Genomic DNA, 12,038 nt, shown 5'->3' with positions numbered 1-12,038 from the left:
GCTCAACCTCCAGCTTCTTTCCACACGTCTACACTCGTTGCCCTCCTCACACTAACTATTTCCCTTCCCAGCCCTCAGAGCACGATCCTCCCCCAATCCTGGTTCAGAGCTCCCTCTGCTGGCCTGGAGTGGGAACGTGTTGCATGTAAATGATTAACTGTTAGAGAGACCCTTCATTGCTTCCAAGCCTGACATCACCCTCCCTGGAGGAGGGCAATGCCATTGTGGCGACCATACTCTGGGGGGCGCCACATATACGTCTTGGGATCTTCAGAAAGCTGGGTGACAGCCCTTTATTGGTAGAAATGGCCTTGTAAGGAGGAGTCTGCTCAGGGATTGCGCCTGACAACCGTTTTGAATCCGGTGCCATGTTTGCGGCACCATTGGGTTGTCGCTTTCCTTCCCCTGCACAGGAGTGAATTCTGGAAGTGCAGACGTCCTTGTAGACTTGGTCTTAAATGCCGCCTTGTGCGCCATCTGTTCTCGGTGGCGGCAGGTGCGCTGTAACAAGTTCTCCGGCGGCGGTGATGTGTGACTGCACATTAGAGATGATTTATGGCATGGAGAAGTCTGAAAAATGGAGGATGGCGGGGGATTAATGGATCCACGTGCCTCGGGAAATATCTGCCGCCGCTTATTTATCCATCAGGAGGGGGGAGATGACGACAGCGGTCACTTATCTCTCGTTGATCCAGAGCAGAAATCTGAGTTCTGCTCCAGAGGGTTCAGTGTAAAGGCTGCATTATATAAATGAGATTGAAGAGTCAGGGAGGAGGATCCTCTCTCCAGAGCCGACACCTTCCTGGCTTGATGGACATCCCTGTGGACAGGGTGCAGGGCAGGCGCGCAGTGAGGTGTGCTGTCTTAGGCTTCATCTCTGCGCATCGTGATGAGGAGTCCTGGCCAGAGAGATATCAATCTAGTGGCCCACATGACTGCTCAGAAGAAAGGGACCGCCTCCCTGACTCTTCAGTGGTAATTGTCATGTGACATGCACTGCGTTTATACTGGCGGGTTGTCGGGAATGGAATCCTGGCCGTTCATGTGGATAATAATGGGTCCCACAGACATCTGACCCATGTGGCTCCAGCACGAGATCCAATCACTTAAAGAGCAACCATAGCTTTAATTTTTTTTTTTTTTTTTTTTGTCTTCATCGTAAACACAAATTAGTTGCTGATTAGAGAAATCTGCTTCTTTCTCCTCCTGTACTGGTCTTTCACTCTCGATTTATAGGGTGGCGACAAATCTTCTCATTACTGAGAGAGGAGATGACAGTTGGTGCTTTTAAAACTGTATGAAGGAGGGGGAGGAGCTAGAGGCGGAGACAGACGTTCTGTTGCAAGTTCTCCTGAAATAAGTTACACTTTGGCTTTATTTTTTAAACCACAGATTTAAAATGTAACTGTCCTTTCAGGAGAACTTGCAGTAGAATGTCTGTCTCCGCTTCTAGCTCCTCCCCCTCCTTTCTCCCTAGATCGTTATGAGCACCAACTGTCATCTATCTCCATAATGGCAAAATCTGTTTGCAGAATACACATTTTAGCCATGAGTTGAGAGTGAAGGATCCGTCTAGGAAGGGACAGAGGTGGAATTCCCTGATCAGACACATTATGGAGTTTCATATTTTCCCATGTACTGTTGCTCCTGAGACCTTGCAGATCCTCAGACTTCCCTGCAGGTTGATCTATTCCGTACATGAGATCCATTCCCACCATTAGGCAGCAGATTCCTGGTATCTGTCGTCATTTGCGAACAGATCTGATAAATCCCATTACAAAACCATTAGGAAATCTGCAGTTTCCTGATGGAATTACCCGGTTACTGGCAGTGATGGCGGCGGGGGAGCGCTCGTGCGTCGGGGCGGCGGGGGAGCGCTCGTGCGTCGGGGTGGCGACATCTCCTGGGACCGATACTGAGACTACTGCGGAATAAGAATTTCTGCGTTGTCAGGATCTCTGCTTGCTGCCCCTGAACGGAAGCTGAGCTGTGGTTTTGCTCCATTGTATCAGTGTAGGAATTGAGGTAAATGCAGGGTCTCATTCCCCCATTAAATATGTCACCGCCCAACACATGAAAAATAATTTATCTATATAGCGGCAACATATTCAGCGGCACTTTACCATTAAGAAAATTGGATGCCCTGCAAACAGCACCGTGTATCTCAGTTTCCTGGATAACCGTATCTCCATGTGTGCAGGAATCCTGGGGCCACATCTCCCCGGCTCCTATTAATGAGATCATGCTGAGCGTCCGTCACTGACCGCCGTCCAGCCCTTATGTGAGTCCCCCGAGGACTGTGCTGTAATAAGCCTTATAATCCTCCATGTGATGGACGCAGCACCGGTCCGGGGGGGCTCGTGTATAGTGGGGTCATTGATGCCCGGCAGAGGCAGCTGTGCCAGACCGGCAGTAGTGAGGGGGCCCAGCTCTTGTTCACACCCCCTCTGGGATATGGGAAGACTCCCTGCAGGTCTCCACTCCCGGTGGGCCAGTAAATTGGCTCTAAAGTCATAGGGCAAAGACTGGGGGGGGGGGGGGGAAATCCACAAAACCTGAGACCAGAATGGGTGTGCTGGTTTTTAATCAGATTTCAAGTGGCAACCAGCAGAATTCTGAATGCAGCTCTAGATGTGATTAGAGTAGATGTTGGTGCAGCTTTGGATGTGACTGGAGATGTGGTGATGGTGCAGCTTTGGATGTGACTGGAGGAGATGTGGTAATGGTGCAGCTATGGATGTGACTGGAGGAGATGTGATGGTGAAGCTTTGGTTGTGACTGGAGGAGGCAATGCAACAGTGCAGCTTTGGATGTGACTGGAGGATATGTAATGGTGCAGCTTTGGATGTGATTGGATGAGATGTGGTAATGGTGCAGCTTTGGATGTGACTACAGGAGATGTGGTGATGGTGCAGCTTTGGATGTGACTGCAGAAGATGTGGTGATGGTGCAGCTTTGGTTGTGACTGGAGATGTAATGGTGCAGCTTTGGATGTGACTACAGGAGATGTGGTGATGCAGCTTTGGATGTGACTACAGGAGATGTGGTGATGGTGCAGCTTTGGATGTGACTGCAAGAGATGTGGTGATGGTGCAGCTTTGGATGTGACTGCAGGAGATGTGATGGTGCAGCTTTGGATGTGATTGGATGAGATGTGGTAATGGTGCAGCTTTGGATGTGACTACAGGAGATGTGATGGTGCAGCTTTGGATGTTATTGGATGAGATGTGGTAATGGTGCAGCTTTGGATGTGACTACAGGAGATGTGATGGTGCAGCTTTGGATGTGACTACAGGAGATGTGGTGATGGTGGAGCTTTGGATGTGACTGCAGGAGATGTGGTGATGGTGGAGCTTTGGATGTGACTGCAGGAGATGTGGTGATGGTGCAGCTTTGGATGTGACTGCAGGAGATGTGGTGATGGTGCAGCTTTGGATGTGACTTGAGGAGATGTAATGGTGCAGCTTACTGTAGAATGAGATGCTAGCGCTTTGGATGTGACTGTTTAGAACTGTTGCGGTTTAATTACACATCAGTGAGTCAGACTTCTCCATCTTCTCCTTGGTCGCTGTCCCTGGGTGACCCCGGGGTGTGAGGGTCGTCTGAGCCTCAGCGATCCAAAGATTTCTAGCGAATGATTTTGCTGCGACTCCTCTGTGCTGCTGGCGATAAACTGTCCCCATCGGGGTGGGATCTGCGGCGGTCTTCGTGTGAGGGTCCAGCCTTGAGCCTCCTCTGCAGCTCGGCCTCTGTTCACACTGTGGGCTCCATTATCTTCCTCTTATGGTTTTATGCCCAGCAGCAGTGATGGTCTTTGATCAGCGGCGCCCCCTGCAGGGTGGGAGCCTCAGAGACTAATGCTTAGAAATCACAAAGGACGATGATGGTGAAGAAGCTTGAGGCTGTACGCCCACGTTGCATTTTTTTAAGCGTTTCCGCAGTGTTTGTGCCGGCTCAGATGCTGCAGAAACGCTTAAAAGAAGCTTCAGATTAAATTGCGTGCGTTTTTTGGCTGTTTGTGCCAATGCATGCGTTTTTTGGCTGTTTGTGCCAATGCATGCGTTTTTTGGCTTTTTGTGCCAATGCATGCGTTTTTAAACGCACAGGAATCGCTTGGCGGCTAAAAACGCAGCATGCTCATTAACTTCTGCATTGCTGAGCGTTTTTAGCTTTCCCCCAATGTTCCCAGAAAACGCGCGGGGGAAAAAAGCGGCAAAACGTGTGGAAATAAAACGCGCGTTTTCTGAGAAGGGGATCAGTTTCCTGAGCGTTTAAAAACGCTAACGTGGGCACATAGCCTAAATCTTCTCATGTAATTGTATTTTGTTTTTTTTCCAGACCCCAATGCCCCCAACGTGCAGGTAACGCAGATGGCTCTGATGTGCGATGATGCCCCAGGACCCATCACTATGGACTTAACAGGTAAAAGATTAATTAAATCAAATCAGACCCTGAAGTGAGATTCCACTAACCTGGAGTAATAATCCCAGAAAACTAAGTATAAAACTGATCAGAGGTCAAGAGGTTACAATCCGCGTAATAGTGTAGGGTAAACCCCCAACTCAACAGAGCACGGGCTGTGATAGCGGGCCAAAGCTCCTTCATAGAGGTACACTATAAAATGCTGCTGCCTACAGCCACCACTAGGGGGAGCTCCCTGTATACAGAGATACATGATAAGATCCTGTCTGCAGCCACCACTAGGGGGAGCTACCTGTATACAGAGATACAGGATAAGATCCTGTCTGCAGCCACCACTAGGGGGAGCTCTCTATACAGAGATACATAAGATCCTGTCTGTAGTCACCACTAGGGGGAGCTCCCTGTAAATAGAGATACATGATAAGATCCGGTCTGCAGTCACCACTAGGGGGAGCACCCTGTATACAGATATACATAAGATCCTGTCTGCAGCCACCACTAGGGGGAGCTCCCTGTATACATAGATACATGATAAGATCCTGTCTGCAGTCACCACTATGGGGAGCTCCCTGTATACAGAGATGCATAAGATCCTGTCTGCAGCCACCACTAGGGGGAGCTGCCTATATGCAGAGATACATAAGATCCTGTCTGCAGCCACCACTAGGGGGAGCTCTCTGTATACGGAGATACATGATAAGATCCTGTCTGCAGCCACCACTAGGAGGAGCTCCCTGTATACAGAGATACATGATAAGATCCTGTCTGCAGCCACCACTAGGGGGAGCTCCCTGTATACAGAGATGCATAAGATCCTGTCTGCAGTCACCACTAGGGGGAGCTCCCTATATACAGAGATACATAAGATCCTGTCTGCAGTCACCACTAGGGGAGCTCCCTATATACAGAGATACATGATAAGATCCTGTCTGCAGTCACCACTAGAGGGAGCTCCCTGTATACAGAGATACATGATAAGATCCTGTCTGCAGCCACCACTAGGGGGAGCTCCCTGTATACAGAGATACATGATAAGATCCTGTCTGCAGTCACCACCAGGGGGAGCTCCCTGTATACAGAGATACATAGGAGAAAGCAGGGATTTGTCTCCGAATGAGGAGCTCACAAATGCGGCAGGTCCGAGGCGTGGCGCCCTCTACATACTAATGACCCCACGATTCTCATAATGGGAAGGGCATACGAGGCGGTATCCCTGATGGGTGATGGGACCTGGCCGTGAATTATCACATCTCTGCATTTTCGTAATCTGTTATACTATTCATGGGATTTACTTTGTAGAGAATGTTTTCATGTTTTCCACATGTACAGTACGGTGTGATGGTTCTCTGCGCCCCACTTCTCCTCACTGCCCACCGTCCCAGCTGGAGACATCGCGTTCGGTGTATAGAAGACAATTGGTGGCATCTTCCTCACCTTAACAGCAGTCTGTGATTCCCCTTTTCCTGTCTGTATCCCCCTTTACAAATGTTCAAAGCCCCCCAGTCAGTGTGACGCGTTTGTGGACGCAGCTGCAATTTGTATAATTGAGACTACATCCGAACAGATATGGAGGGAACAGTACCGATGTCTGAGAGTACCTGTTTGTATACATGGAGGAGGGGGACGCAGCTGCAGGTTCTCTCACTTTCCCTTTCTGTAAGGAGGAGGGGGGATGCAGCTGCAGGTTACTCTTTCAGCCTCATCCCTTTCTGTAAGGAGGAGGGGGGATGCAGCTGCAGGTTACTGTTTCAGCCTCATCCCTTTCTGTAAGGAGGAGGGGGGATGCAGCTGCAGGTTACTCTTTCAGCCTCATCCCTTTCTGTAAGGAGGAGGGGGGGATGCAGCTGCAGGTTACTCTTTCAGCCTCATCCCTTTCTGTAAGGAAGAGGGGGGATGCAGCTGCAGGTTACTCTTTCAGCCTCATCCCTTTCTGTAAGGAGGAGGGGGGATGCAGCTGCAGGTTACTCTTTCAGCCTCATCCCTTTCTGTAAGGAAGAGGGGGGATGCAGCTGCAGGTTACTCTTTCAGCCTCATCACTTTCTGTAAGGAGGAGGGGGGGATGCAGCTGCAGGTTACTCTTTCAGCCTCATCCCTTTCTGTAAGGAAGAGGGGGGATGCAGCTGCAGGTTACTCTTTCAGCCTCATCACTTTCTGTAAGGAGGAGGGGAGTGCAGCTGCAGGTTACTCTTTCAGCCTCATCCCTTTCTGTAAGGAGGAGGGAGATGCAGCTGCAGATTTCTTTCCTCTCTGAGATTATGGGACCGTAAGTGAGGAGACCTCTAACTAGGTGAGAAGATGATGGTCACAGGAAGAACCTGCCCTCTCCCTGGAGGGAGAATATGCAGGAAGGAAAGTTGGGGGAAGAGGAAACTGAGCCAACATCTGCCCTGCGTATGATCCAGATCTGTCACGGTGTCTGGAGGGATTGTGATTACGGGGGGGGGGGGGTGTAGACGAACTTTAGGGCCAAGGAGCTTCAGCAGTGCAAAGCCTGATCGCCTCCACACAGAGGGCCCCTTTACGGATGAAGTCTAATTTATATCTCTGGCTCCTGAGGGACGGACGGTTTTGTGACTCTTCCCCATTAATATGGGACAGTGCAGTGTAAGGTATATCGTCATGTCTGACATTTCTCACGGTATCATCTTCATCATCGTTGTGTAGCGCCCCCTCCCCCATTAGCATCAGACGACCTGTCCCCGCTCCTGTCAGCCGCTCCTACTGATGGTTTCTATTTAGTATCTGCTGGAGTACAACTCCAATCATGCTGACTTCATCATGGCTCATGGACGCCCCCTGCTGAAGTAAGGTATGCGCTGCGGAAAAAAGTGTAGGAAGGGACCTGACGAGAGATCTCCGTCCATTTCTGCCCTATAATCGCAGCCAACGCCTGTTCTTACATGTTCCAACGCTGGAAGGAAAAAAACATCAAGCAAGTTTTTGAGAAATATCTTTGACTTGAGCTTTGTAGAATGTGCTGTAAAATGGGCGTGGCCTCATCAGTATCCGCCTCGGGCGATCACCAGATCGGGGGCGATATTTCCTCATGTGTCGGTGTATGCCGGAGATGCTTTATATCTGAGATTGCTCCAATCATTCGGCAACGTTGGGCTCTGTTCACACACGTGTGGTGCTTGTACTGAGCGCTGATTCTTGTGGCTCCGATGTGATCCGTCTCCCGGAATCTTGTGGCTCCGATGTGATCCGTCTCCCGGAATCTTGTGGCTCCGATGTGATCCGTCTCCCGGAATCTTGTGGCTCCGATGTGATCCGTCTCCCGGAATCTTGTGGCTCCGATGTGATCCGTCTCCCGGAATCTTGTGGCTCCGATGTGATCCGTCTCCCGGAATCTTGTGGCTCCGATGTGATCCGTCTCCCGGAATCTTGTGGCTCCGATGTGATCCGTCTCCCGGAATCTTGTGGCTCCGATGTGATCCGTCTCCCGGAATCTTGTGGCTCCGATGTGATCCGTCTCCCGGAATCTTGTGGCTCCGATGTGATCCGTCTCCCGGAATTTTGTGGCTGCGATGTGATCCGTCTCCCGGAATTTTGTGGCTACAATGTAACGGATGCCCTGCACTGTGCCCCCCTGACACTGTGGGGGGTGAGCTCCTCAGTATTCGGCCCCTTCCCCTCCATGTAAATGAGCGCTGCTCTGCACAATGCAGCTCCAGCAGTAAAAGCCGTCAGAACCAGGAAAACCGAAAATCCGAAACCTATACAGACCCCAAGTCCACAAGTGCTCGGGGACCAGGCCTGTCTGATTGTCAGGTAGCTTCCTGATGGGTGTAGTAGTGCAGCCTTCCTACCAGTCATGTAATTTCCGGTCAGGGTAACAACTATACAGTAGACTGCCTCTCCATGCTGCACAGACTTGCTTTACAATTCAACCCCAAATTTAAACCTAACTTCAGTTATAAGCAGAATTGTGTTTTGGGCTTTTGGTTAATTTCCTCCTATATCTGTACAGAAGGTAGTATGAGGGGCCTCATCAGAGAAAATGATGTTACCCCCATTCTCAGCAGAATGGTCCTTCCCACAATCTCCAGAGCTCCCAATCAGCGGGATCGCTGGGAACCACGGAGGTCAGACCCCCCAGCAGTGAGAAAGTTGGGGGATAACTTTCAAACTTGAGTATCCCCCCCCCCCCCCCCTCCTTCTTTTAAGAACTGTATCTATAGCCCAGTACGCTAGTGTCCTCTAGTGGTGAGACTACATTACTACAGAGGTCGCTTATAAACTCAGCTATAACCTGCGGCTCTACAACTCTTACTAAACTACAGCACCCAACATGTCCTGACAGTCTGGTGTGATGAGAGTTGTAGTTTTCCAACAGGAGGATTTTAGGAAACCATGCCTTTTTAAAAAATATATATATATATATATATATATATATATATATATATATATATATTAATTACACATACACACACGATGGTCCTATCAGACAGCAGTAAGGAAAAAAGAGAATATTTAGGAATAAAATAACCCTGCTTAAGTCTTGTGAGATCCCATACTATGGTGCCGGATTATCGGATTTACCGGATTATAGGTCTGTATGCTTTTGGTTCATGGCATTAATCTGATTTTTTTTTTTTTTTTTTTAATTGCAGGCAACGTAGCGGCACTTAAGGACGTTACATTTGTAATAAAGGAGGGCTCAAGCTACAAAGTGAAAATTTCCTTTAAGGTAGGTGACACCATTTACATCGCTGTAATGTCCGGGACTCTTCATATCGCAGTTTCCCCCGATAACCAGATTATTTAATATGAAAATTAAACAGATGGACAATTACAATCCCATAATGAGAGCGCCCTCTCTGGGGTCCCTATGACAACACTCCTTGCACTAACAGCCCAGGACAGGAAGTGTTGTCATAGGGACACATGCGTTTTTTTTTTATTTTCCCGTCCTACAGTTTAAACCTTTGTACTGTAGGTGTCTTTCCCGGGATCCGCTGAGTTTTCAATATTTTTCTAGGTGAACAAGGAAATAGTTTCTGGGTTGAAGTATGTACAGCACACCTTCAGGAAAGGAATTAGAGGTAAGTGGATGATGGAAAAGTAATCCCTAAGAGAACACTATTGGGGCGACACTGGTGCAATATAGTCTCCGAACTGTCCAGCGGCTTCCAGTGGCCGCCCAAAAAGTAGACGTGAAGTTTGTGTTTTGGTAAGTTGGATTTAACGGAACCATGAATTTTTCTTGACAGTTGATAAAGAGACGCACATGGTCGGCAGCTACGGACCCCGCGCCGAGTCTTACGATTTCCTAACTCCCCTAGAAGAAGCCCCCAAAGGAATGCTTGTCCGGGGTACGTACCACATGAAATCCTGGTTCACAGACGACGACAAATCCGACCACTTGTCCTGGGAGTGGAACATCAATATAAAGAAGGAGTGGAAGGATTAGAGGCGGCGCGAGCCTCCCCTGCGGCGGCCTAATATGAGGGGCGGATAATGCTACATATTAAACATTGTACAAGGCGTATCATGATTTCTACATCTGTTTTCTAATAGTTACTTGTTGTTTCTAAGAAAAGAATATACAAACCTGTAAAGACAGTATTTAATAAAATGATGGATCTTTAACAAGTTTTTTTTTTTTTTTTTTCCCTACTGGAAATTGTCCAGTGGATTCCTGGATAATAAGGGGGGATTGACAAATTACAGTTTTTAACCTTTTTAAAGTGTTTGTGTGAGTTTGTTTCAATCGCGGGTCTGATGTTGGTTTTCATTTATATTGCGTGAAGATCGATTTCACTGTGAAGAGGTTAAGGCCTGCACTCCTCCTCCGCTTCTCCCTCCAACCTGGCGTTCCTCTTCAGCCTCTCCCTTGGCCCGGTGCTCCTCCTCCACCTCTCCCTCCGACCTAGCGTTCCTCTTCTGCCTCTCCCTTGGCCTGGCGTTCCTCTTCCGCCTCTTCCTCCGACCCGGCGTTCCTCTTCCGCCTCTCCCTCCAACCCGGGGTTCCTCTTCTGCCTCTCCCTCCAACCTGGCTTTCCTCTTCTGCCTTTCCCTTGGCCCGGTGCTCCTCCTCCACCTCTCCCTCCGACCTAGCGTTCCTCTTCCGCCTCTCCCTCTGACCTGGCGTTCCTCTTCCGCCTCTCCCTCTGACCTGGCGTTCCTCTTCCGCCTCTCCCTCTGACCTGGCGTTCCTCTTCCGCCTCACCCTCTGACCTGGCGTTCCTCTTCCGCCTCACCCTCTGACCTGGCGTTCCTCTTCCGCCTCTCCCTTGGCCCGGTGCTCCTCCTCCGCTTCTCCCTCCAACCCGGCGTTCCTCTTCCGCCTCTCCCTCCGACCCAGCGTTCCTCTTCTGCCTCTCCCTTGGCCCAGCGTTCCTCCTCCACCTCTCCCTCTGACTCGGCGTTCCTCTTCTGCCTCTCCCTTGGCCCGGTGCTCCTCTACCGCGTCTCCCTCTGACCCGGCGTTCCTCTACCGCCTCTCCCTCTGACCCGGCGTTCCTCTACCGCCTCTCCCTCTGACCCGGCGTTCCTCTACCGCCTCTCCCTCTGACCTGGCGTTCCTCTACCGCCTCTCCCTCTGACCTGCCGTTCCTCTACCGCCTCTCCCTCTGACCTGCCGTTCCTCTACCGCCTCTCCCTCTGACCTGCCGTTCCTCTACCGCCTCTCCCTCTGACCTGCCGTTCCTCTACCGCCTCTCCCTCTGACCTGGCGTTCCTCTACCGCCTCTCCCTCTGACCCGGCGTTCCTCTACCGCCTCTCCCTCTGACCTGGCGTTCCTCTACCGCCTCTCCCTCTGACCTGGCGTTCCTCTACCGCCTCTCCCTCTGACCCGGCGTTCCTCTACCGCCTCTCCCTCTGACCCGGTGCTCCTCTACCGCGTCTCCCTCTGACCCGGCGTTCCTCTACCGCCTCTCCCTCTGACCCGGCGTTCCTCTACCGCCTCTCCCTCTGACCTGGCGTTTCTCTACCGCCTCTCCCTCTGACCTGGCGTTCCTCTACCGCCTCTCCCTCTGACCTGCCGTTCCTCTACCGCCTCTCCCTCTGACCTGCCGTTCCTCTACCGCCTCTCCCTCTGACCTGCCGTTCCTCTACCGCCTCTCCCTCTGACCTGCCGTTCCTCTACCGCCTCTCCCTCTGACCTGCCGTTCCTCTACCGCCTCTCCCTCTGACCTGGCGTTCCTCTACCGCCTCTCCCTCTGACCTGGCGTTCCTCTACCGCCTCTCCCTCTGACCTGGCGTTCCTCTACCGCCTCTCCCTCTGACCTGGCGTTCCTCTACCGCCTCTCCCTCTGACCCGGCGTTCCTCTACCGCCTCTCCTTTGGCCCGGTGCTCCTCCTCTACCTCTCCCTCCGGCCCGGCGCTCCTCTTCCGCCTCGGCCCGGCTCTCTTCCTTTCATTGCCCGTTGTATTTTTTTTCCGTTGTGCTTTAGATCTGGCCACTGCCTAATGGTTCCATCCATTGTGCCTTCATCCATTCGTTAATTCACTTTCCCAATGTCCCTAATAATGGGCGTCCTAGCAAGAATAAGAATCTCACCTATTCCATCTTATAGAAGAAGCGTGGTGAGCTATGTTTTTACAGAATGTCTTATTTTCTGGTTGGATCTTCAGGCTACTTCAGGACCTCCTTCTCCTTCTGTCTCCATC

General features: G+C 50.7%; 1 protein-coding gene across 3 annotated transcripts in view; it reads left to right on the top strand.

The window, feature by feature from the left end:
• The window catches only part of LOC141069160 (rho GDP-dissociation inhibitor 2-like), a 38,065-nt gene extending 28,048 nt beyond the window's left edge, over nt 1–10,017 (top strand). For all 3 annotated transcript variants that reach the window (XM_073558539.1, XM_073558541.1, XM_073558538.1), the window contains exons 3-6: nt 4,339–4,422; nt 9,036–9,112; nt 9,404–9,467; nt 9,636–10,017. In XM_073558539.1, the coding sequence (XP_073414640.1) occupies nt 4,339–4,422; nt 9,036–9,112; nt 9,404–9,467; nt 9,636–9,835 (425 nt within the window). In that variant the 3' untranslated portion in view covers nt 9,836–10,017. The remainder of the gene's footprint in view (nt 1–4,338; nt 4,423–9,035; nt 9,113–9,403; nt 9,468–9,635) is intronic.
• The last annotated feature ends 2,021 nt before the right edge of the window (nt 10,018–12,038 follow it).

The sequence above is a fragment of the Dendrobates tinctorius genome, unplaced genomic scaffold (assembly GCF_039654945.1).
Source record: "Dendrobates tinctorius isolate UK_male_01 unplaced genomic scaffold, ASM3965494v1 ptg000257l, whole genome shotgun sequence".
Taxonomy (NCBI): Eukaryota; Metazoa; Chordata; class Amphibia; order Anura; family Dendrobatidae; genus Dendrobates; species Dendrobates tinctorius.
Note: the sequence above shows the minus strand (reverse complement) of the source record. Positions and strands in the feature narration are given on the sequence as shown.